This window comes from Macaca fascicularis, chromosome 2 (genome assembly GCF_037993035.2).
Source record: "Macaca fascicularis isolate 582-1 chromosome 2, T2T-MFA8v1.1".
Classification (NCBI taxonomy): Eukaryota; Metazoa; Chordata; class Mammalia; order Primates; family Cercopithecidae; genus Macaca; species Macaca fascicularis.
This window is the reverse complement of record NC_088376.1, coordinates 32,910,015-32,935,474: the sequence shown is the minus strand read 5'-3', so window position 1 is coordinate 32,935,474 and position 25,460 is coordinate 32,910,015. Positions and strand designations below refer to the sequence as shown.

Sequence of the window (25,460 nt, the reverse complement as noted above, 5' to 3'; positions counted from 1 at the left end):
TAACTATTAAATAAAGTATGGTATATCCATTCTATGGAATACTATAACAGGTAAATAAAATCTACATGTACTAACATGAAAACTCTGCAAAATAAAATAATGTAGAATGAGGAAAGCATGTTATAGTAAATATGATACCACCATTTTTAAAAATCTGTGTATATAGTGGGCAGACTTAAGTCCTTATTTAAAACGTCTAAACTTTCTAGATGTTTAGAAGTGCACAAAGTATGTTAAAAGCAGGGTAGTAAATAACACATTTTGTATATATCCTTTTGTTAAAATTCACTGAAATATTACCTTTTGGAAATGGAATGATCAAACCACTTCTCTAATCAGTACATATCATTACATTTGTACTGGGTCAGGAGAAAAGGAGGAGAATAAAGTGCAAAGGGCCTTATACCAATGTGTTTATAGCGAGGCAAGATTGACCACTGTACCTGATGTCCATGCATTTTATTTTACTTTGCTATGTACACAGTGTATATGAAGGACAAATGAGTCCTCATTTACAACATCTAGTTCTAGATGTTAAAGAGGTTGACAGTGTATGATCAAAGTAGAGTCAGTAACCTAATACACTGAATACACTTTGTGTTCAAATTCACAGGAAAGACTGTTCTTAAAAACACTCAGGGAAGTGAAATTGTTAAAATCCCCTCTAAGCATTACAGATGCTTATACATATCCACTGAGTTGATAGAGGCAGGGTTCTATGCCAGAATGTTCCTATTTAGATGGCACTTTCAAATGACAGCTTATTATGTACGTGTACCATTTATTCAATGCTATGGTATATATAGTGGAAAACTTAAGTCCTATTTGAAACATCTAGTCTTTCTAGACATTTAAAAGTACACAACATATGTGTACTTCTGGCATCGTAGAGGGCTGAAGTAACAAAAGTAGAGGACTAATGTAACATCCTTTAAGCAGTTTCTGTTATTTCATAGGATTGGTTGCATTTTGGGAATGGAATTGTTAAAACTGATGTCTTAGAGGGTATGCTGACTGTTCACTGGGTGGTAGTGGGCGGGGGGGGGCGAGGAGGAAGTATGCAGAGAGAAGGGTTCTGTGCCCTTAAGTCACATTAGTTCAGGTTGTCTAGCCATCGTTCTATATGTGCATTTCAGTTAATACTGCTGTGTATTAAAGGATAAACAAGTCCCTGATGCTCAATGTATGCTAAAAGTAGAGGTAGTAAAATAATCCCTTTTTCAGTTCTTAGGAAGGACTATCCTCTTGGAATGACCGTTGTTAACTGACTTCTTGGAACTAGATATAGTCCTGTACTTAGTCATTAGAATGGTAGAAGAGGATGAAGAAGAAGGGGTGGAGGGAAGGGATCCTTGCCAGAATCTCCATATCTAGAAGATGTTTTTAGATGATAACCACAGGTCTATAGGTGCATTTTGAGTAAAGTACCTATGTTTATTGTGGACAGAGTTCATTATTTTGAAAAACCTAAGCTTCATAGATGTCTTGATGTGACAACATATAATAAAAAGCAGAGCTACTCCATAACTATATACATCTACTATGCACCCACAAAATTATTTTAAAAATAGGGCTAGTGAATTTGCCAATTTGTAAATATCTTTTTGTTATAATTGATAGAAAAGATGCATGTTGGACATGGAATTGTTAAACCACCTCTGAGCAATGTATATATTGGGACTTGTTCATTAGTTTGGCAGCAGATGAGTAGAAGAAAATATAAAGAGACAGATGTATGCAGATGTATTCATATTTACATTTTGACAATAGCCACTAATGTATGTGAGTCTCTCTTGGCTGTACTATGGGAATACATGAAGTAATTCAATGGAAACATACCTTCTTGGTAATATTGTAGTGGCAAAGATCCCATAATAAATTTTCTTAGAAACATACACTTAGTGTTGCTTTATTATAGAAACACTATAGAGTATGGAAACATTATACTTAGTGTTGCATTATACTCTGTTGCTTTATGTTTCATTTTAAATTGAGCATTAAGGTAATACAGTCCTCTAATGGGAACCCTGCCAATACTTCTAGCTAGAGGTTTGTTGCCATTTTTGTCTTCCATGAAATTTTTGTCCCAAGACAGGTGGCATTATATTTTCTTCTAACAGATTGAGTTGCTGCAGGGTGTTCTTGGTTATCAAAATACTCATATAGCTTTGGGGTTTTCAATTAGTAAATATCCATAATGTGTGATAAAACATGATACATATTGCATGATCTTAATCCCATAAAATTGGATACTGTGTATATGTACACACAGGACTTAGAAGGACAAGTCAAACTGTAAACTGCTTGTGATTGTGGATGACTGTTCTTTGCTTCTTGTGTTTCTCAGTTGCCTACAGTAAACATACTAACTTCTTAAAAATGAAGGGTGTGGGTTTTGTTATTTTGTTTTTTTGAGATAGGGTCCTGCTCTGTCACCCAGGCTAGAGTACAGTGGCATGATCATAGCTCATGCAGCCTCAAATTCCGGGCTCAAGTGATTTTCCTACCTCAGTCTCCCAAACAGCTGGGACTACAGGCACACACCACCACACCTGGCTAATTAAAAAAATGTTTTGGCCAGGTGTGGTGGCTTATGTCTGTAATCCCAACACTTTGGGAGGCTGGTAGATCACCTGAGGTCAGGAGTTCAAAAAGACCAGCCTGTCCAACATAGTGAAACCCCGTCTCTACTAAAAATACAAAAAAATTAGCCAGGTGTGGTAGCGAGTACCTGTAATCCCAGCTACTCGGGAGGCTGAGGCAGAAGAACTGCTTGAACCTGGGAGGCCGAGGTTGCAGTGAGCTGAGATCGTGCCACTGCACTCCAACCTGGGCAATAAGAGTGAAACTCCATCTCAAGTTAAAAAATAAAATAAAATAATTTTTTTTTTTTTTTGTAGAGACAGATTCATACTTTGTTGCCTAGGCTGATAAGGTTACTTTTTTCAAAAGTCTAATGTGGCTGAGTGTGGTGGCTCACGCTTTTGATCCCAGCACTTTGGGAGGGAGAGGTGGGAGTTAATCCCAGCACTCTGGAAGGCAGAGATGGGAGGATCTCTTGAGCCCAGGAGTTTGAGAACAGCCTAGGCAAAGTAGTGAGACCCATCTCTACAAAAAAATAAAACAATTAGCTGGGTGTGGTGGTGTGCATCTGTAGTCCCAGCTACTCAGGAGGCTGAGGTGGCAGCATCACCTGAGCCTGGGAAGTCAAGGCTGCAGTGAGCCATGACTGTGCAACTGCACTCCAGCCTGGGTGACAGAGTGAGACCCTATCTCAAAAAATAAATAAAAATAGGCTGGATGCGGTGGCTGATGCCTGTAATCCCAGCACTTTGGGAGGCCAAGGCAAGCAGATCACTTGAGTCCAGAGAGACCAGGCTGGGCAACATGGAGAAAACCTGTCTCTACAAAAATACAAAAATTAGCCAGGGGTGGTAGTATGTGCCTGTAGTTCCAGCTACTTGAGAGGCGGAGGCAGAAGGATCACTTCAGCCTAGGAGTTTGAGGCTGCAGTGAGCTCTAATACACATCACTGCACTCCAGCCTGGGTGACAAAGCGAGACCCTGTGTCAATTAAAAAAATAAGAAGATTAATTTTTAAAAATTAAAAAAATAAGTTAAAATTTTAAAAAGTCTAACGAATGCTAAAACTATGAAAGGTTGATGGGGAACGAGATACTTGCAATGTCACCAAAGTGTCCCCCACATATTGGTTAACGGCAAAGGGAATTTTATAATAGGGGAATTAGGTAGTTACTATATTAACCCTATGATCAAAACCAGTAAGATCACCAGATATTATTGCCTCATGACAGGATGTAATATGCAAGACACAACATTACCTATCAAAGCATTTTTGCCAAAAATATTTTACCTGATTTAAATTTAACTTCTAGTTCACAGATAACATAGAACATAGAGGAATAAACTAAACAGTAATGTAAAGAAACAATCAGACCAATTTTGAAACTTACAGAAAATTGGCTTCATCGATCATCAATGGGGAAAGAGGCATGGGGTAGGGCAAGGGTATTTTAGGTTAAGGAGATTTAAAGGACATAAGTGAGCCAGGCGTGGTGGCTCACGCCTGTAATCCCAGCACTTTGGGAAGCCAAGGCAGGTGGATCACTTGAGGCCAGGAGTTTGAGACCAGCCTGGCTAACATGGTGAAACCCCGTCTCCAGTAAAAATACAAAAATTAGCCAGGAGTGGTGGCGGTCACCTGTAATCCCAGCTACTCGGGAGGCTGAGGCAGCAGAATCGCTTGAACCCAGGAGGTGGAGGCTGCAGTAAGCTGAGATTGCACCACTGCACTCCAGTCTAGGCAACAGAGCGAGACTCCGTCTCAAAAAATAAAATAAAATAAAAAATAAAGGACTTAAGTGTAAGAGGTAGTGCTTGACTGGATTCTAAACAGCTATAGGCAGGGCGTAATCCCACACTCTAAGAGGCTGAGGAGGTAGAATTGCTTGAGCCCAGGAGTTTGAGACCAGCCTAGGCAACATAGGGAAACCTCATCTCTATAAAAATTTTAAAACTAGCCAGAGTCATCTGCCATGGCTTGCACCTGTAATCTCAGCACTTTGGAAGGCTGAGGTGGGAGGACTGCTTGAGCCCAGGAGTTCGAGACCAGCCTGGGCAACACAGTGAGACCTTATCTCTAAAATAAATAAATAAATAAAAAACACTAGCTGGGCATGGTGGCACATGCCTGTAGTCCCAGCTACTCAGGAGACTGAGGTGGGAAGACTGCTTGAGCCAGGGAGGTCAAGGCTGCAGTGAGTTGTGATTGTACCACTGCACTCCAGCCTGGGTGACAAAGTGAAACCATGTCTCAAACCAAAACCAGCTATAAAAGACACCTGGAAGTCAGGTGCAGTGGCTCATACCTGTAATCCCAGCACTTTGGGAGGCCGAGGCAGGTTGATCACTTGAGCCCAGGAGTTCGAGACCATCCTGGGCAACACAGTGAGACCCCATCTCTACAAAAAATTTAAAAAATTAGCCAGGCAAGTATACACATGTAACAAACCTGCATGTTATGCACATGTACCCTAGAACTTAAAGTATAAAAAAAAAAAAAAAAATTAGCCAGGCATGGTGGCACACACCTGTAGTCTCTGCTACTTGGGAGGCTGAGGTGGAAGAATTGCGTAAGTCCAGGAGGTTGAGGCTGCATTGAGCCATGTTCATTCCACTGTACTTCAGACTGGGTGACAGAGAAAGACCCCGTCTCTTAAAAAAAAGTAAAAAATCAAAAGACACCGGCAACTATTTGGGGAAATCTGAATTTGGAATGGATGTTAATGACACTGGGGGATTATAGTTATTTTGTTTGTTTATTTTTAAGACAGTCTCGCTCTGTCACCTAGGCTGGAGTGCAGTGCTACAGTCTTTGGTCACTGCAACCTCCACTTCTCTGACTCAAGTGATCTTCCCACCTCAGCCTCCCAATTAGCTGGGATTACAGGCAAGCACCACCATGCCCAGCTAATTTTTGTATTTTTGGTAGAGAAAAGGTTTCACCGTGTTGCCCAGGCTGGTCTTGAACTACTGGGTGCAAGCTATCCACCAGCCTCAAGTGTGAACCAACATGGCAGGCCAGATTATAGTTATTTTTGTGAAATATGATAAACTTACTGTGGTTGTGTAGAAAAAGGACTTCTTTTTAGGGGCGATGTATGCAAACATTTAGGAGTGAAATGTCTTGACATTTGTAATATACTTTAAAATAGTAATTGTAAAGCAAAAGATGTTAATTATGGATGTTAATTACATGGATATTATGGCCTTTTTTCCTGCTTTTCTTGAATAAAGCTGTGTTTCTACATTCACTGTATATGTATGTAAGCAGGAAAACTACATGTATGGTGACTATAGCTGGTTAGCTCCAGGGAAGACTAGAATTGGACACATGGGTAAAAAAGGCAGATCAAACAAGATCGGCAAGAAAACAGAAACACAGCAGAATACGCAGATGGTGCACCAACCTTAACATATTCAACCGCTCTTGGAGAAAAATCACAGGCATAGGCAAAGATATTCGGATCTTCTTCTAAAAGTGGGAATAAACAGTTTCCAACCCCACAGCCAGCTTCAAGTATTGTTAACTTTTGATCTTCAAACTGGGGAAAGATAGCTCAAAGTTATAGCACATTACATTTGCATAATGAAGAAATAAACCAAACTAAAAGGTCCAGAATATGCGAGGTCTCTGACCCCATGAAGGAGACCATCAACAAGTGAACTAATAAGCAAAAGCTAATACTGGTACTTCATTTGTCATCCAACATTAACAGTTTGGTGTGGAGGAAAAAAACAGCACAATAGCTCCGGAATTAAACTGCCAGCACTCAAATCTCAACTCCTCCCCTGCATTCTATCCTTGGGCAAATCACTTAAACAGCTCTGTGCCTCAATTTTACCTTGGGGACAAATGAGTACAACACTAATACTTACACTTCACAGAGCCGGTATAAGGGTCAAATGATAGGACACGTAGAAAAGAGCCATGGTAAATAGTTCACTAACATGAACTATTATTATTATTATTTTGAGTATGTCACTGAAGTCACTCAGTATGAATTTATATTTTGGTTTTTAAATTTTTAATGTTTAAATTTTTAAAAATTCAGAACATATGGTCTCACTATGCTGCCTAGACGGCTAATTCACGTTGGCTATTCACAGGCACAAGCCGACTGCTTGAGCCTCTCGATTAGCTGGTGATAGCCACCATACCTGGCTCTTGAATTTAATATATAATGTTTACAACTATCAGATCAACTTAAAGAAATAGAAAACGTCCACTAAAGTTCTCTTTCCTATATGTTAACCAAATCAGAAACTGCTAAAACTTTGACGTTAAGACTGAACAGTATATTTCTCTCCTAAAATGCAAAGCATTTTGATAGGCTTCTTTAATTCTCTGCTTCGCACTCTCCCTAGGAATGCAATACACAGCACACCTCTTCACATTTTTTTTTCCTTTTCTTTTTTTTTTTTGAGACAGAGTCTCGCTCTGTCGCCAGGTTGGAGTGCAATGGCGCGATCTCGGCTCACTGCCATCTCTGCCTCCCGGGTTCAAGCGATTCTCCTGCCTCAGCCTCCCAAGTAGCTGGGACGATAGGCGTGCACCACCACACCTATCTAATTTTTGTATTTTTAGTAAAGACAGGGTTTCATCATGTTGGCCAGGATAGTCTCAATCTCTTGACCTCGTGATCCGCCTGCCTCGGCCTCCCCAGGTACTGGGATTACAGGCATGAGCCACTGCACTGGGCCCTCTTCACATTTTAAATTAAGAACAGCTCAGATAAGGCGTAATATTAGCTTACCTCTCTACATGATCTTAGCTCCTCAAACTCTCTGGTGGTCCAGTGTCTGTCTTTGAAGAAATTAGTGCTATTTCTTTTGTAAAAAAGATCCCAGTTTTTCTGAGCCTCTTGTTCCAATTTGTGCTGTTTAAAATCAGACACCAAAGTTTGGTCTCTTTTCAGTTTCTCCTCTTCTTCAGAGCTGAGAACCCTTGCCTGCAGCCTCTTCCTTGGCAAAGAAGTCATCTCAGAAACTGAAGGTAACACTTAACACAGCTGAAGATTCTCCATCCCCAAATAATATGAATCCATGCTAATGGATCAGATGCATTTCCTCAGGTGAGTTTCACGCCTCAAACAGCACAGGGGCTTCGCAGACAAAAGAATGAGATTCTGGTTAGTGGTTCTAGAACGGTTCAAGACGCCAGGTTCAATTCACCAAATGTTTATGAGATGCAGACTGTACAAAAAAAAAATCCTCCCCGCTATATGAGAGGTCACAAGGACGACAAAGACAACAGTCCCTAACTTCAGAGGGCTTAAATTCATTCAGTGGCCAGGACTATCTCATGCACCATACTTTTATTCAAACCAGATGAGTCAACTATTACAATAAATCGATTTAGTTTAGGAAAAAAAAGGACGCTCTCACGAACTGACTGGGAAACCTTGCGAAGAAAATATTACTCAATTTTCGGTGCCCGCGAAAGGGGTGACTTAAAAACCACAATGGACTTAGCTGGAAGCGGGTGGTCAATTGCCAGATACAAGTGAGGTCACCGTTTTCCAAGGGTCGGAGCTCCGTTTTTTCGGGGGAAATGAAGCTAAGCCTGGGTGGGCTCATTTCCTGACCGCACTCACAAGAGGCTGTCGTAGGAACCAGAGGGAACGTCACTTTTCAGGGACTGAGGCCCTCGCACCGCCATCACTGCGCAAAGTGGAGAAAGAGACCCAGTGACGCGTGGCTGAGGTCCCGAGGATCCATCTCAGGACACTCAGGATAGACTAGGCCGCATGGGCCCCTGGACCCTGAGGAGGGCGTCCGTGATGGCTAGCCTACCCGCGTTAATCTAGTCAGCCACGCTCAGGGATCACCATCATCAGTTCCTAAATTCACCTGTAGGGGTAGGGCCAGGCGCACTCACCCTACAGCCAGCCCCAGATCTCGGAGGCAGAATATGGGAGGAACTGCGAAACAACCCTGAGCCAATTCTGAGAATCACAAATTGGGAATCTCCGGGAGGAGTTCTTTCGCCATGGCACCGCCCCCGCCACTTCCGCTAGGAACCCGGAAGTTCCTACCCGACGCCGGAAGTCCCCCGGCCTTGCCCCTTCAGATTCTTCCTTTATCCCGAGGCAGAGAACAGGACTTGCTTCTGGACCCGGGTGGGTGCCGGCTTTGCTCTCCTTGCCCCCTAGAGCGGTGTCCCGGGAGCACAGTCCTCCCAGACGCCAGCGCCGGAAGCTCCGATCGCGGCTGCGCCAGGAGAGCGCCGATCTGGGTGCGAGGCCGGTGCGGGGCCATGAATGGGACCGCGAACCCGCTGCTGGACCGCGAGGAACATTGCCTGAGACTCGGGGAGAGCTTCGAGAAGCGACCGCGGGCCTCCTTTCACACTATTCGTTGTAAGTCAGCGCTCCCCACGGTTCCCTTCGGCCGCTCAAGCCGCCACATGTCAACCTTGACTCCTTCCTTTCTTCTCTCGGCCCTTCAGATTCCAGGGAACCCCCTGCCAGCGTCAGTTACTTTCTCTCGAACCCCCAATCCTTTGGGACCTCGAGTTGGCCCTTCTTTTACCCAGATTATTTCTCCCAAATCTTCGTCACTCCCTACTATTCTTCTACTTTATAGTCTCAAACACTAGTTCCAAAGGTCTTTGGCCTCGTTTTGGTTCCATCCCTCCCCTCCCCCGACGTCGCCCCTAAGGCAAACCTCCCGCCCCTAAGGCAAACCTCCCGCCCCTAAGGCAAACCTCCCTCCCCCAAGGCAAACCTCCCCCCTCTTATCCGGGTCCACTTCTTCCTCGAAACCCCTCCCCTCCTTTCCAATGCTCCCATCAGGGTTCTCCATAGTTAAAAGACGCTTCTTGTTTATTACGACCCTCATCCACTCCCTCCGAACCCCTTCTCTTCCCTGCTTTCCTCCTCCGACTTGGTTCTGGACTCCCAGATACTGCGCTTTGTCCCCTTTACAGCCAAAGAATTGGCATCCTCTCTGCGCCTCAGAGTTTTCTTCCATCTCCTTTCTGTGCTTCATTTGACTTGGATGTCTTTTGAGGTCACCTATACCATACGGGCTTTTCCTCCAGACCAAGTTCCTTGTGGGTAAAGAGTCAAATCAGAGTTCGTGAGCCTGGGATAGGTTAAAGATTGGTCTATGTTTGGAAGCAGAAGAGAGCAGGCGTAAGGAATGGCCAAATAGTCATTATGCCGGACCTTTTTCTACATGATTATAGACTCTGTTGAGAGTGCACTTCCACCCTATGTCCTGGGTGAAGGTTTGGCAGTTAGGAATTGGCTGACAGAGCATCCCTCCGTGATTCATGAACTTCTGGTTTCCGTGGCGCTAACGCTGTTGTTAAGACTTGTTTTTGTCAGAGGACCTGATAGATGTGACTCAACACATGTGAAGAGGGCGTCTTAGATAATGAAATCCCATCTTTGTGTAGTCACTTGCCATGCCATTACTATGCTTCCTACTGACAGCAGATCCAGCTCTTTCAGAGAGGAGATTGGGAATGAGATAAGAACATCATTTCCTGAAGAGTTTACTAAGTTGATGTTCTCTTTTGGTGAAGGGCAATGTGGAATTTAAATCATACAGTTCATGTGTGCACCTGCCCTGCAGTTTGAGGCAGATGTGAATGTGAATTAAGATGGCTATTCATGTTGTACTCTAACTGCAGTTTAGAAACACGAGCAGGATAACTTGTGGAGATACAGTTAAGTTGTCTGCTATAAACTACAGAATTGTCTTGGTTAAAGCTGCAGAACTGGCTGAGAGTGGTGGCTGACACGATAATCCCAGTACTTTGGGAGGCCGAGGCGGGCAGATAGCTTGAGCCCAGGAGTTTGAGACCAGCCTGGGCAGCGTAGGCCCATCACTATTTAAAAAGAAAGAAAGAAAGAAAAAAAACAGCTATGGAACTTGAGTATGGCAAATCCTAATTTTGACAGTTTCTATGCAGAGTGAAATCAGCTTTTGATGATGCAGTGGCCTTTCGTATTTCATAGAGTTTACAGTCACAGGATCTTTTTCATATGCTGTTACTTTTGATCCTCACAACCCTAAAAAAGCAACTTATTATGGATGATGAGACCTTCATTTTCATCTCTCCCTTGGGAGAAGGGAATATCTTTAATAAAATGGCCTGTAAATTCTTTTTTCCCCCTAGAATAATCCAAAGGGGGTCAGAGGAAAAGTTTGTAGAGGTGTAGATGAAACAGGATTGTCCCTGAGTTGGTAATAATAGAAACTGGATAATGGTACACCAGGGCTCATTGTACGATTTTCTCTACTTTTGTATATCTGAAGTTTTCCATAATGAAACCGGTTTTTAAGAATTCTGAATTATTTTTATTTTTCATTCATCTGAGTAATAACAAATTTAATTCTTAAATGGAGATGTCCAGGAGGCCCTTATTATAAGTAACCTGGTGGGTAAGTGTTTTCTTTCCTTTCCCTTTAGATGATTTTAAACCAGCATCTATAGACACTTCCTGTGAAGGAGAGCTTCAAGTTGGCAAAGGAGATGAAGTCACAATTACACTGCCACATATCCCTGTGAGTTTATTTCATTGTTTTTTTAAATGTAGGATCACAATGGATCTTCATCTTTTATGTTATTGCAATTTAAACTTCCTACTTTTAAAAATGTTTAGATTTCTAAAGTGGCAACATAAGGGAAAAAAGGAATTTTGGGGAGTGGGGTGGGGTGGACTTCATGCTAGGCAGGTGCTTGATTTAAAAATAATTCTTGTAATCTTAGCACTTTGGGAGGTGGAAGTGGGTAGATAGCTTGAGTTCAGGAGTTCAAGACCAGCCTGGGCAACATGGTGAAACCCCGTCTGTACCAAAAATACAAAAAAATTAGCTGGGGGTGATGGCGCATGTCTGTAGTCCCAGCTGCTTGGGAAGCTGAGGTGGGAGGATCACTTGAGCTGGGAGGTAGAGGTTGCAGTAAGCCAAGATCACGCCACTGCACTCCAGTCTGGGCGATGGAGTGAGACTCCCTCTCAAAAAAAAAAGATTATTCAAGATTCAAGATTATTCGTCATTTTCCCCAATCTTCCTTTTCCCCTATCTGCCACTAAGTAGACAAGGTTCCTGTCTGGACACACCTAGCCCCTCTTTGAGATACAGCTTTTCTCCCAAGCAACTCCAGAGAGAAAAGCCTTAGATGCCCTGCTGATTATACGGCCACAACAGCTCAGGAGTGTGAGGCAACCAAGCCAGGAGTTAAGGCAGGCAAGAGCCAGAGATTGACACACTCAGCTGATTTAGGGATGAAGAACTAAATTGAAAGCTGGATTAAGAACCCTTGCAGAGAAAGACTTTTGTGAAGCCCTACCCAAGGCAGCACTAATGACAAAGCACCAAAGGGTCACATGATGCTCTTAGCGAACATGTTTTATTGCATGTCACACCCCTGTTCTGGAACATAAGTTCTTGGTAGCTGGTGATAGAATGAAAAGTCTCTGGACAGAGAGATCTGGAAAGTTTTGTGCTGAGGAAAAATTGCCCATCCAAACTGCTATTTGATTACTCGTTGCCTTTGGCAAGTTACATCATCTCCCTTTGGACCTTAGTTTCCCATATGTAAAATGAAAGGTTTAGATAAATGGTCCCTAAAGTCCTTTCTAGCTCTTTTACTATATAAATAAGGAGTCAAAGAGCCAAGCGGTTTTTTTTTATTCTAAGCAAGGTATTAAATACTATATTCAACAAATATTAATCAAACGCCTCCCACACGCTGGCCCATTACTAGGCATGAAGAATACAACCTTGGACAAAACAAGCACATTTCTTGCCCTTGTGGAGCTTATGGTCTGGAGTTTAAATAAACACAAGAAAATATAGCTGTTATTCTACAAAATCTTACTTCCTTAAGGAAGTAAGCTGTGAGCAGATCTGGAGGTTTGGTCATTTAAAGAGGGGGCAGGATATAGCCGGCGGGAAGCCTTGTTAAAGCCCAGAGGCAGGAGAGAGTTTGAGGATCAGAGAGAAGCCAGTTGCCTTCTGCTCCGAAGCACATGTGCAGGGGAGTATGCCGCAGGGTGAGGTGGAGAGCCAGGGAAGGGCCCGGTAGTGCAAGGCCAAGTGGCTAGTTTAAAGATTTTATCCTTTGACTTGAGAGCAATTGAGGAGTGACTGAAAGGCTTAGGCAGATGAGTGACATGATTTATTTATTCTGAGCCAACCAGGATAATGATCTTCTCTTGGAAAATGCTCTGTTGGTTGCTTGACATGAGAAGGGGAAACCCTGGTCTCTCTAATGACAAAGAAGTAAAGAGATCACTCACAAAGTAAAGAGATCACTCACAGTTTTACTACACAGAGATAACTCTGCTTAGTATAGTGCAAGTAATGGTTAATTAATTTTTCTCTCTCAGAATGTATATAGTCATTTAAAATTTTTGTACTACCTTTTTGATTACTTAGAATGTGTTGCACATTCACAGATGCTTGCTATATTATTTCTCCTTTATTTTTGCCTGGGAAACCAGGAGTTAAAAATAGAAATCGGTTCAACCTATTCTTTTTGAATAGCTCTGATGAAAGGTTTCATCAGGTAGAGTCATCTGTAAATTCAGTTGATATTCATGACTGGTATGTTTAGTTTGATCATCTTATACTTTTGTGGCAAATAGGGATCCACACCACCCATGACTGTGTTCAAGGGGAACAAACGGCCTTACCAGAAAGACTGTGTGCTTATTATTAATCATGACACTGGTGAATATGTGCTGGAAAAACTCAGTAGCAGCATTCAGGTGAAGAAAACAAGGTATGTGAATAGCCAGATGCAGGTTTATGTCATGTTTCCAAACCTCTGTTATCTATTCAGTTTTTATAAGGATGTGAACATCTGCTTGCTCATAGTGTTCTATCAGTAGTCTTAACTCTACCTGTGTCTTCTCAGACAAATCAGTAAAATATGTCTTCCTCAAATGCAATAAAAAGAAATAATGTTTTTAAGACCTAAAACATGGGAACCATTGGGGAAAGGGATATACTTTATAATTAAGCCAATTTTGTTAATCTCGTGATTGCTACAGTACCACCCAAGGGATAACTTATAAACTTACAATTATGAAGTAATAATATATACTATACTTAATTGGAGTGAAAACATTAATTTTTTTACAAGATACATTTGAGATCACTATAATACCAAAATAAAACTTTGCCTATTTTTAAATATAGTGAACTTTTTAATTCAACAGTTATTACATGTCTAAAATGAAGCCAGTTAAATAGTTTATTTGAAAATAAAAATTCATTCTATAAATAGAAATAACCTAGTGGTTCTATTTGTTACCATATAATACAGTTTTTTGTTTTTTTGGTGTTTTTTTTGTTAAGAGTCGAGGTCTCTTGCTCTGTCACCCAGGCTGGAGTGCAGTGGCATGATCATAGCTCACTTATAATACAGTAATTATTATTATACAGTCATTAAATTGTAAAGATTGTAACAACCTGATGTTTTTTGTTTATGCTTCATTAAGCCATTTTTTTCATTCACTCATTCCACAGAAAATAAAAATAGGTACCATTTATTGAGGGAGCATCATGTCCCGGGCACTCTGCTAGATGCTTTATATGCATTGTTTTATCTAACAAGTAATTTTTAGAAAGGTGCTATTATTATTATTTTGTTTTACTTCTTTTGTTAAAAATATGGAATCCTTCATGAATTTGTGTGTCATGCTTGTGCAGGGGCCCTGCTAATCTTCTCTGAATCGTTCCAATTTTAGTATATGTGCTGCCGAAGCAAGTACGAAAGGTGCTACTATTATCTTTTAAAAAAAAAAAGATACGGAGACTGAGGGTTAGAAAGCTTGACCTACCCAAGAGAGTATGTTGCAGAATCCCTTGCTCCTGTCCTGCCACTCTATTTGTATTCATTACCTATAGTGAACCAGGTACTACTGTTATTTCTCCAATATCTGATGGTTATGGTATATTCCCTTACTACGCAGTGTGATACGGGAACTAACAGTATCATATCACCTAGATGATATGCAGAATCTCAACACCTATTAGATCTGAATCTGCAGAGATCACCAAGTGATTTGTGCATATACAGAAGTTTTAGAAGCACCGGGCTAGTCCATTTACAAAAGAAATTGTTAACTGATAGAATATTCTCAGCTTGGGGTGGAATTCTGCTTGTCTGTGAGCAAGAGCTGGCATGTGATGAAATGAACAAGCAGTATATAGATAATGGAAAATTTGCAAGCTGGGCAGTATTTTAAGAGCTACTTTATTTAGGAGCTCATGCACTCATGATTATAACTACATAATGATGTTTCGGTCAATAGTGACCTCCATATATGACAGTGGTCCCTTAAGATTCTAATGGAGCATGTATGGAAACCTGATACATGGCACTTGATATTGGCATTGCAGATCAAGTAGGGGAAATGATTGATATTCAGTAATGGTGGTGGGACATTTGGGTTTTCATGTGAAAAAATTATATGCTATCTAGGTTTGTGTAAGTACACTCTGCTGTTTGCAGGATGAAATCACCTCATGATGCAATTCTCAGAACTTACCCTCATTGTTAAGGGATGTTGTGAATGTATTTTCTACTAGTAAAATGGATTCTCACAGTTGCATTGTATCCTACATTTGTTTGCTATACATTTGAGCTCATCGAAGGCAGTAAATATTCTATTCATCTATCTCTGATACATAACATAGTACTGGATTACAGTAGACACTCAAATGTTGAATGAATAGCTCACATGATAAAATTGCAAATATCAATATTTTGAAGTGGTCTGGAAAGAGTATGGGGTTCTACAGAGACTTACGAGTTTTCAGTCACCTGGACAAATTTGAGAACCACTGTTTTTGCCCTTCTAATTTAATGTCTGTATCTCCTTTCAGAGCTGAGGGCAGCAGTAAAATCCAGGCCCGAATGGAACAGCAGCCCACTCGTCCTCCACAGACGTCACAGCCACCACCACCTCCACCACCTATGCCATTCAGAGCTCCAACGAAGCCTCCAGTTGGACCCAAAACTTCTCCCTTGAAAGATAACCCCTCACCTGAACCTCAGTTGGATGACATCAAAAGAGGTAGAGAACGTTTTCTGGATCCACGATAGCAACTTGGAGTAGAGTGTTGATTTCCTTGTGGAGATCACATGGCTGCTGTATTGATACGGTGGCTGGGGCATTCAATGCCATCAAAAAAATGTCTGCAGAGCTCACTGTTCAGAAATGGGGAGGGTGGGGGCTTCTACCATTTATCTCATTTGACAAGGGTGAGTCCTGGAATAGTGACTTGAGTTTGTGGCTATCTTGGTAGCATTCTGCTTAGAGGCCTAGGATTTAAACAAGCATGACTTCCATCTAAAGCTACATATGGCTCCATATGGCATATCCAAGGCTCTGGAGAAAGGAAGGATTCTAGGTGTTGGAGGTGAAAACTAAGCGTAGGTGGCAACATTTCTGAGCTTTACATTGGTATAGAGGCTGGAGGAGCTGACCATGGTGCTGCACACTTGTAGTTTCAGCTACCGTGAGACAGGAAGATCGCTTGAAATTGGGAGTTCGAGGCTACAGTGTGCTATGATCGTGCCTGTTGGTACTGTTGGTAGCTACTGAACTCCAGCCTGGGCAATAACATCTCTTTTTTGGGGGAAAAAAACAAGGATTAAAGTGCCGTTTAAAATACCATAAGCAAATGTTCTGTGCTAACAGGAAGTGTGTAAATATGAAAGAGGCCATGAGGACCAATAGAAACAGATACTCTCCTAGAAAGACTTAAAGGTCTGGTTTGGTTCTCTCCACTGCAAACCCAAGACAAAGAAGCTTACCTTGGCTATCTCCTTCACACGATGAATGGTTTTAGTCCTCCAGACTCTTTAGAAGTTGTGAGGCCAAGTGTCATATTTCATATTTATAAGTTTTATAAAACAGCTAAATCCATAATAATAGTAGGGAAAGGTAAAGAGTTGTCCCTGGGAAGTTTGCCTTTTCTACCCTGTAGAACGGCTGCAGACATCACTCTGCTTTGTGCACAGTTGTTTTGTCCCTTGTTTTTTTTTTCCTCATGGATACTGGAATGCTGTTACAGAAGTTTTCACTTAGGTTGAATAGGAATCAGAGCATGAGTGGTTAGTTGTTGCCAATTACGCTTAAAGGAGCCATAGCCATTTAAGGCCATGTGGTGTGTGTGCTTGGACAGGAAAATCTGGCACCTTTTTTGAAATGGTTAGTTAACATTGAAATGGTTAGGTAAGGCTTGTTTTTCCTTCCCTAGTTTATATCTGTAAAAAATGCAGTACCTGACAGGCATGGCTGTCAGTCAGATATGTGAAGAGGAAGAATGTTGTTTTACTATTTGTCTTTAGTCACCGTGGTTCTTCCTGCAAGCCTCCGTTTATTTATGGGACATGAGAGCTGGAAAGGACCTTAGAGGCTGTCTGGCTTTCATTTTTCCAGAGTGGCTTAGAAAATTCATTGACTTTGGCCGGGCGCGGTGGCTCAAGCCTGTAATCCCAGCACTTTGGGAGGCCGAGGCGGGTGGATCACGAGGTCAGGAGATCGAGACCATCCTGGCTAACATGATGAAACCCCGTCTCTACTAAAAACACAAAAAACTAGCCGGGCGTGGTGGCGGGCGCCTGTAGTCCCAGCTACTCGGAGGCTGAGGCGGGAGAATGGCATGAACCCGGGAGGTGGAGCTTGCAGTGAGCCGATATCGTGCCACTGCACTCCAACCTGGGCGACAGAGCGAGACTCCGTCTCAAAAAAAAAAAAAAAAAAAAAAAGAAAATTCATTGACTTCTACCTGGGTGTCACTGCTGGTTAGAGGTAAATCCAAAACAAGCATTCAGACCTTTCAACTCCTAGTCAGATATTTTTCAACCACTTTACATAATATTTGTCTTATGTGGGAATTACACTTGTATCCCATAGTTCATAATATTCATAATTCTCCTTTTAGTAGATAAAGGCAAATGGGCTTAATTAATTTCTTACACAGAACAGCCATTATTCTGAAACAGTCTTGCTTTTTGTTTATTTTGAGTGAATTTAATGTTTCCATTGTGTCTCTGGAAACAGGTTGTGTTTTGGTTTTGGTAATTTTGTTCGTATGTTTTTTAAGGAATTTTAAGGACTTTGTTTTAAATTATTTCTTATTGCTGTTGGTTTTGCTGATTTACTAGTTATAGAAGCTCCAATGCACTGCCTTGAAAACGGCTGCTGTGCTGATCCACATCATATCATTTATTCCAGAGCTAAGGGCTGAAGTTGACATTATCGAACAGATGAGCAGCAGCAGTGGGAGCAGCTCTTCAGACTCTGAGAGCTCTTCGGGAAGTGATGACGACAGCTCCAGCAGTGGAGGCGAGGACAATGGCCCAGCTTCTCCTCCGCAACCTTCACACCAGCAGCCCTACAACAGTAGGCCTGCCGTTGCCAACGGAACCAGCCGGCCACAAGGAAGCAACCAGCTCATGAACACCCTCAGTAAGTGTGTGCCCCCTTTTATGACTGAGAGAGGGCCATAGGTGCAGCTTCTATTTATCCTATGCCAGAACTTACAAACCTAAAGATGTTTAAGGCATAGGAGAGGATCTTGTTAAAAATAATTTGGAGCAGAAAGGTGTGAGTTACTAAACAGTAAAAAAGGGAAATGAGATGAAAAATCTGTTCTTTCTATTTCTATTCCCTACTGGCTCATACCGGTGTGTGTGAATTCTGGAAAACACTAAAACATGAACAGGTAGGCGTTTTTGCTTTTATACCAGGCTTTCGGGGAGCTACCTGCCACCATACTGCTCTCTGCCTGTTGGTTTTTCTTTTTTTTTGGAGACGGAGTCTCACTCTGTCGCCCAGATTGGAGTGCAGTGGTGCAATCTTGGCTTACTGCAACCTCCACCTCTTGGGTTCAAGCGGTTCTCCTGCTTCAGATTCCCAAGTAGCTGGGATTACAAGCATGTCCCACCACACCTGGCTAATTTTTGTATTTTTATTAGAGATGGGGTTTTGCCATGTTGGCCAGGCTGGTCTCCAACTCCTGGCCTCAAATATCTGCCTGCCTCGGCCTCCCAAAGTGCTGGGATTACAGGTGTAAACCACCACACCTGGCCTATCTTGAACTTTTATAAAAAAGAATCTGCTGTCCCCAGACAGTGTGGTGGCTTTTTTTTTCCTTTCCTTCAGACAGAGTCTTGCTGTGTTGTCCAGGCTGGAGTGCAGTGGCATGATCTTTTTATTTTTTTGTAGAGACAGGGTTTTGCCATGTTGCCGAGGCTGGTCTCAAACTCCTAGACTCAAGCGATCCACCTACCTTGGCTTCCCAAAGTGCCGAGATTATAGGCATGAGCCACCACACCCGGCCATTTTAAACATTTTCAGTGGAGACAAGGTCTTACTGTTTTGCCCAGGCTGGTCTTGAACTCCTCCTGAGTACAAGTAATCTCCCCAACTCCTGAAGTGCTGGGATTATAAGCATGAGCCACCATGCCCAGCCTCAGTGGCTTTTAATGCAGTTGATACTAAAGTAAAACAGGAAAACAAGAACAAAAATTTATTTGTTTTGAAGGTGAGCAGAGGGCTAATTTTCTATGCTTTTCTCTCTTTGGAACCCTGATGAATGTTCTCTCTTGGTACATCTTCCTTTGAGGAAGTTGGAAGGTCTAGAGGCAACAGTGGGGAAGTTAACCTAGTTAATCCAACTATTGTGGACCAGGCAGAGATAATCTCAACCTCAGCACTATGGACGGTTTGGACCAGATAAGTCTTCTTTATGGGAGGTTGTCCGGCACATTGTAGGATATTTAAGAGCATCCCTGACCTCTACCCCCTAGATACCAGTACCAATCTCCTCCCACCTCCCCAGCCGCATGACAACCAAAAATATCTCAAGACATTGCCATATGTGCCCCATCTTTAACATAGACTGAAGTATATGAAGACAATCTGGCATTGTAGGTAATTAGAAAAGGGGTGACCTCAGGATCAGACTCCCCAAAAGGGTTTCATGGACCCTAGAGTCCTCAAAATAGACTTTGAGGAGAACTGGCCTAGAGATTAGCAATTTGGAAATAAAGAAAATCCCTTTTGTTACAAGTAGTATCAACTGGGATTCTGTTATATGTATTCCTATTGTATTAGATTGAAATGTTGAGTAGTTATATTCTAAATTCTGCATAGTAAACAGGAATCTGGGCTTTGTAAAGCTCGTTAGTTCAGATTTGAAGTTTAAGATAACGTGACTATCCTGGACAGAGGTGTGCCGGAGCAGAAACTGCATTAGCATATTACTGGTGTTAACAGTATTCACCTTTCTTAATGAGAAGCCTACTGGATATTTTCTTAAGTTGCCTTTATAAAGCAACTTAATGTGATCAGTTCTACTGAATGGTGAATCAGTTATTTTAAATGTTTTCTTTTTTTTTTTTTTTTTGAGATGGAGTCTCGCTCTGTCGCCCAGGCTGGAGTGCAGTTGTGCAATCTCGGCTCACTGCAAGCTCCGCCTCCCGGGTTCAGTTGATTTCTCCTGCCTCAGCCTCCCGAGTGGTTGGGACTATAGGCACGTGCCACCATGCCTGGCTAATTTTTGTATTTTTAGTCGAGACAGGGTTTGACCAGGCTGGTCTCCAACTCCTGGCCTCAAATGATCTGCCCGCCTCGGCCTCCCAAAGTGCTGGGATTACAGGCATGAGCCACTGCACTCAGCCATATTTTAAATATTTTCTTGCTATTTATTAAACCATTTAAAAGCTATCTAGCTTACTTCTCCTTTCCTCTACCCTAATAAGCAGTATTGTTGTGCATTGCAGATAACCAAAAGCATCGTTTTGTTTCAGTGAGCCAAACTGGTTTTCTTCCCTAAGTTGAACTAACAAGGTTTTACTGTAGTGTGATAGCCAAGGCAATTAACCAAAAAAATTGTGAGGAAGTCATTTTCAAATTCTGTACTTTTGTTTGATTCTACAATTTTACTTTTTTTTTTTTTTTTTTAAATAGGAAATGACTTGCAGTTGAGTGAGTCTGGCAGTGACAGTGATGACTAGTGCTGGATCTTTCGAAATCTACTTTTTGGTGCACAAACATGCCGCAAGACCGAGCTACTTTGGCGTGGTGTCCATTGCCAAGAGGAAAATGTTATGGATCAGTGACTGTAGTAGGAGTTTGAGGCTCTGGAGCTCTCACATATTCAAGTCTTTAACTTAGTGGTGATGGGTGATTTTCTTGTGTCATTTTTGAACAATCTCATCTTTCAAAGTTTAAGTAGACCTGTAGAAGAGCTAACAGAATTATATTTCTATTTAGTTAACATTGTTAATGAAAAACAGATAAATGTGCCCTGGTCTAGGTTACTCAAAGGCCATATCTTCACCAGGCCAGAGATTCAATTTTAAACCTCAGCAGCCATCCGTTTGGCCAAGTGGTTGGTACCAGTGAAATGAAAGTCTTTGAGGGGTAGGAGAGAGAGGGAAACCTCAAACTACATCATAGAAATATGTTAAAACCACTTTAAATTGTTGACACAAAGTGGTAAGGAAGTTTTGTCTGACTCAGCCTGACAAGCCTAGATAGAAATGGACCTCAGAATACAGAATGGAGTCCTTGAGTGTCAGCTGGTGAGGACCATGGAGTCCTGCGAGCTCAACCTGTCATTTACAGACTAAGAAAGGGAAGTACACACCCGGCTTGTGGCCAGTCTTCTGCCCCCTCTCCGGGCTTTCCTCACTGTTCTCTCCCTTGAGTCTCATTTGTAGGAATCAAGAGATTCCTATACATGGGACTTTTAGATGTACATTGGCACTTTGATTAGATTCCAAAAGACAAAAGTGTTGGGTGCTTCTAGCTTGAATTCAGTCCCTAAATACATGAGGCTGGGTGAGCAGATGAAACCGGTAGCCACTGTGCTAATGCATGTGACTCCATTCAGTTGGAGCTTTTGGTTCCATGTGGATCCATACTAAGTATTCTTTAGTCAGTGGATTTTAGCAGGGGGAGGTAGGAGTGGAAGAGAGATGTGAAGAAACCTCTCCGAACAAATGAACCAGCAGTGAGTTTCTAAAAATCAGAATCTAGATAGAAGTTCTGCAATATGAAGTGAGCACATTCTTTGATCAGGCATATCTGTTCATGCTTTTGTACCACTGTTTGTACCTGACTCCCCAACCGATTTGTATTTTTTATATACAACTAGAAGGAAGTCACAAGATTGCCTTCTACAGTGTGCCGTTTCCAAATGGATCTGTTGTTGGAGGAAACTGGTCACTAGTCAATGTTCTATATTTGATGAATGTGTGATAAATCATCCTGTAATCAGTATGGAGTAGCCTGTTTTTATAGTTTGGATGAGTATGTCCTGAGAAATTTCCATCCACTTTGGTTCAGTGGACATCAAGATAGTAATAATAATTTTTCCTCCACAGGTCCCTCCACTCATATGGCCTCTCCCTCCCCAGCTAGTGGACGGGAAGCAGTCTGGACAAAGGAAATAGGTGGTCTGTGGTGGGGGCTTTGGTCACAGTGAAACCTCATAGAGTCAACTGTTTCATCGTGATAGTGAGCCCAGAGCCCAGGGAACCACTGCCCAGCAGCGTGCTCACACCATCTACCCTAGTGTAGGTAACAGGTCTACACTAGGACCCCGTGCTGGGCTCTCAGCCCATCATGAGATTTTGGTGGATTTAAAGGCAGGTAGGAACTTATTTATAGTGGATTGATAATTGCTTTATAATTCCTTGGTAATGACAGCTCAGGGAAGGTTTCGCAAGGTCACAATTAGGAGACTTGAATTGTTACTGGATGTAGGAATTGTTTCACTGCTCTTAACTTGCTCAAACTGGGGCAGGTTCTAGGAACTTGAACTAAAAATATCTATTTAAGCCTCTCTCTGTCTCTCTCCCCCACCAACTTTTCTCTGAAAGCCTTGATTTCCGTAGACAGAACTGTGGTTTTTGGCATGTTGAGTCAAGACATGTTTCTATAGGAAATGCTTGCATGGGGCACTGGCTTGGTGAGTCAAGCTTCCTGAGCTTCAGACCCTCTGTCCTGTCATCTGTCCTGCCCAACACCGTCTGGTTTTTCTCTAGCACGGCTTCAGTTTTGTTCTCTGCACAAAGCCTTTGGTGGTTCTGCCCTCTGCCCTCCAGCTTTACCCACCAGAGAAGGAATCTTTTCTTTTTGGAAGTCAAGAATTTGGCTTCACAGATGGCTTCTCACAGATGCCCTCCTGCCAGCCAAACCGGACTTGTTCTTCCTGCCTCTGTGCCTTCTCTCATTCTCCGTCTCTCTCCCTCCAAACCCCACTTCTGAGGCTCTGTGGGTGCCATCTTTGTGGACTCTTGTCTTTTTTCAGCTCACATGGAGTGCCCTGTATGTACATACTGACTTTTTTTTTTTTTTTTTTTTTTTTTTTTTGCTTGAACTCTGGTTGGTATGAGCTCCTGAAAAGCAGGGACTGGGCTGGGTGTGGTGACTCATGCCTGTAATCCCAGCACTTTGGGAGGCCGAGGTGGGAGGATTGCTTGAGTCTAGGAGTTTGAGACCAGCCTGGGCAACACTGTGAGACCCTGTTGCTACAAAAAGAAAAAAAAAAAGCAGGGACTGTCATTCTCATCTCTTCCTTGGGGTATCCACAGGAATGGACATTCAAATGGTTGTAGCCTGGTTGGGGAGAAGGCAGAGAAAACTACCCAGCCAGTGAAGTGCAGTGGATAGACATAGGAAAACATTCCAGGCATTTGGAGACAGCTGAAAGTATCCATGCTGACTTTCATGATTTAGAAATCTTTAACTGAATTGTTAAAATTGCCTTTTCTTTGCGCTGTACAATGTCTACTGTACTGTGGGTCATTAGATGAGATGAAAGACTTAATTAAATCTGAAGTATCTGAGGTGCTTAGTAAGCCTTAGTAAAAGTTGTGATTGAGGAAACTTAATACAAATGAACTAGATGTTTGTAATCATGCCACTCATTAACGATTTTATTTCTGTAGCAGAACCATTTTTTCTGTGTAAGGTGTTAACGTGTGTGTATGTGCTTCGGTTGTAGGAAAACTTGAAAATTCCAAAATCCCTATTTTCCTATTTGAGAAGCTGGTTCAGCAGGGTGTGGGTGTGGGGGTCTGTGTGCGTGTGTGTGTGTGTGTGTGTATGAATGATGTATTTATTACATTATTTTGAAAGAGAATTAGTGTGTTACGTGGATAATGTTATATACAGCCAAAGTGGATGTTTCTATTTGGCGAGGAAGGTAGGATTTCTGAAACTCAGGCCTTAACCAATAGGTTGGAAGACAAGACCAATTGAAGAGTTATGAAATGTGAGTTTTTGTTACTTCTGTTATTTCTGTCTTGGTTTCGTTGTCTCATTCTTTATTTTTAAAATCTTGTGCCTAAAAGTTTTTTTGCTTAATTGTGAAGTAGACATGCATGTTTACATTTATGTAAAATACTTGCTGTGTAAAGTATTTTTTGTTTGTTCTCTTAAAAGATCACTATATTTAAATAAAAGTGAAGGTCAGCAATATATTTAATATCTTGGTGGGTTTCATTTTCTTTTAGAAATCAGTGAGCAATATATGGTTCTTTTAAGAACCTTCTGTGCTTAAGGCTAAATAGCTAACTAAATGGATTCCTTTTTAATTTGGTGTTTATAATCGTTAGGAAGTATACCTCAGCTTTTAAAAGGTGTGACATTCAAAACTGAAGGATGAACTTCAGTTTTTAAAAGGTGTGAAGTTCACAACTGAATCACATCTGAGGCCATTTTACTTGGTCTGAAAAGGAAGGCTTAGTTTTGGGTCTGAGAACCATGCAACAGTTAAACTGAATCCCTAGACATATCCTGTTGTCACTTTAGTTTACCAGATTCCTTCCGCCTCGAATGCCGTGCTACACACACCTGTGACTCCCAGCTGACATTTGGCTGGAAGTGGCCCTGCCCTCCTGCTTCCATCCTCCACTTCTGCTTCCGCAGTGCTCACATTTACCTGTGCTCTTGGCTCCCCTGCTACACTGTATACACTTCTAGGTGGGCAGTGGCCATATTCCTTTTTAATTTGCTGTAGTGTCTCTAGTGGGTGCTGAATACATTTGGATTGAATTAAATTACATGTTAAGTCTAGAAATCCTCTGCTACTTATTCTGCAATGTGCTTGTTCCCTCAGATGGCAACAGTAGTTAGACTTGAACCTTCTTAGTGGGGAAGTGGTGGTGTCCATCACTGAAGGGAGTTTTATCTTCAGTTAACTATTGCCACCGTAATGTTCTATAGCAAACCATCCCAAAACTCAGTGACTAATAAGCATTTATTTTGCTCCCAAGTCTAGGTTGGCTTTAGACTGGCCTTGGCTGGACAGTTCTGGTCTTGATTGGCTCCCTCATACACCTGACAGTTGAGTGAGGTTCAGCTGATCTAGGACGGCCTTGGCCAGCACAGTGGGGGCGACAGAACTACTGCCACCGTAATGTTCTGTAGCAAACCATCCCAAAGCTCAATGACTAATAAGCATTTATTTTGCTCACAAGTCTGGGTTGGCTTTAGACTGGCCTTGGCTGGACAGTTCTGGTCTTGATTGGCTCCCTCATACACCTGGCAGTTGACTGAGGTTCAGCTAATCTAGGATGGCCTTGACAGTACAGTGGGGGCGACAGCTCTGCTCCATGTCATCTCCACCAGCCTAGCCTGGGCATGTTGTCATGGCAAAGGCAGAGGGGTGTAAGAATAAGAGAGGAAACAAAATGCTTCTGTCACAATTGCTAAGACGCCATTGGCCAAAGCAAGTTAGAAAGCTAAGTTCAGAATGAAGGAGTAAGTGGGGAAATCCATTCCCCAAAATTGATGGGAGGAGTTGCAAAAGAGATTGGAAAGGGTGTAGACACAGGGAGGTGGGAAGAATTGCGGCTATTAATGCCATCTATTACATTCACA

General features: G+C 42.1%; 2 protein-coding genes and 1 non-coding gene across 42 annotated transcripts in view; 1 reads left to right on the top strand and 2 right to left on the bottom strand.

The window, feature by feature from the left end:
- METTL6 (methyltransferase 6, tRNA N3-cytidine) overlaps nucleotides 1–9,179 on the bottom strand; it is a 46,495-nt gene extending 37,316 nt beyond the window's left edge. For 26 of the 39 annotated variants that reach the window (XR_012430671.1, XR_012430668.1, XR_012430666.1 and 23 more), the window contains exons 1-3: nucleotides 8,462–8,605; nucleotides 7,338–7,685; nucleotides 5,991–6,125 (exon numbers count right to left, since the gene is read on the bottom strand). Coding sequence is in view for 28 of the 39 variants with exons in the window: in XM_065539388.2 (XP_065395460.1) it covers nucleotides 5,991–6,125; nucleotides 7,338–7,562 (360 nt within the window). In the remaining 11 variants the exon portion in view is untranslated. The other 13 variants (XR_012430676.1, XR_012430673.1, XM_074031011.1 and 10 more) reach the window with 5 other exon arrangements.
- EAF1 (ELL associated factor 1) lies at nucleotides 8,624–24,056 on the top strand. 2 transcript variants are annotated; one of them, XM_005545724.4, is made up of 6 exons: nucleotides 8,624–8,942; nucleotides 11,006–11,100; nucleotides 13,188–13,324; nucleotides 15,436–15,626; nucleotides 17,796–18,029; nucleotides 20,535–24,056. In XM_005545724.4, exons 1-6 carry the CDS (start codon nucleotides 8,840–8,842, stop codon nucleotides 20,579–20,581), a joined length of 807 nt encoding a protein of 268 aa, XP_005545781.2. In that variant the 5' UTR covers nucleotides 8,624–8,839; the 3' UTR covers nucleotides 20,582–24,056. The 2 variants fall into 2 exon arrangements, with proteins under 2 accessions (XP_005545781.2, XP_073887094.1); XM_074030993.1 differs by lacking the exon at nucleotides 13,188–13,324.
- Nucleotides 14,212–14,318, bottom strand: LOC123571951 (U6 spliceosomal RNA). Its single transcript, XR_006696309.1, has one exon. It is a non-coding gene; the product is annotated as a U6 spliceosomal RNA (small nuclear RNA).
- Nucleotides 24,057–25,460: the final 1,404 nt, after the last annotated feature.

Coding starts and splice junctions, on each gene's coding strand:
- EAF1 (XM_005545724.4), top strand. CDS start 8,840: ATGAATGGGACCGCGAACCCGCTGCTGGACCGCGAGGAACATTGCCTG. Junction 11,101..13,187: donor TTACACTGCCACATATCCCT/GTGAGTTTATTT, acceptor TGTGGCAAATAG/GGATCCACACCACCCATGAC. Junction 15,627..17,795: donor GTTGGATGACATCAAAAGAG/GTAGAGAACGTT, acceptor CATTTATTCCAG/AGCTAAGGGCTGAAGTTGAC.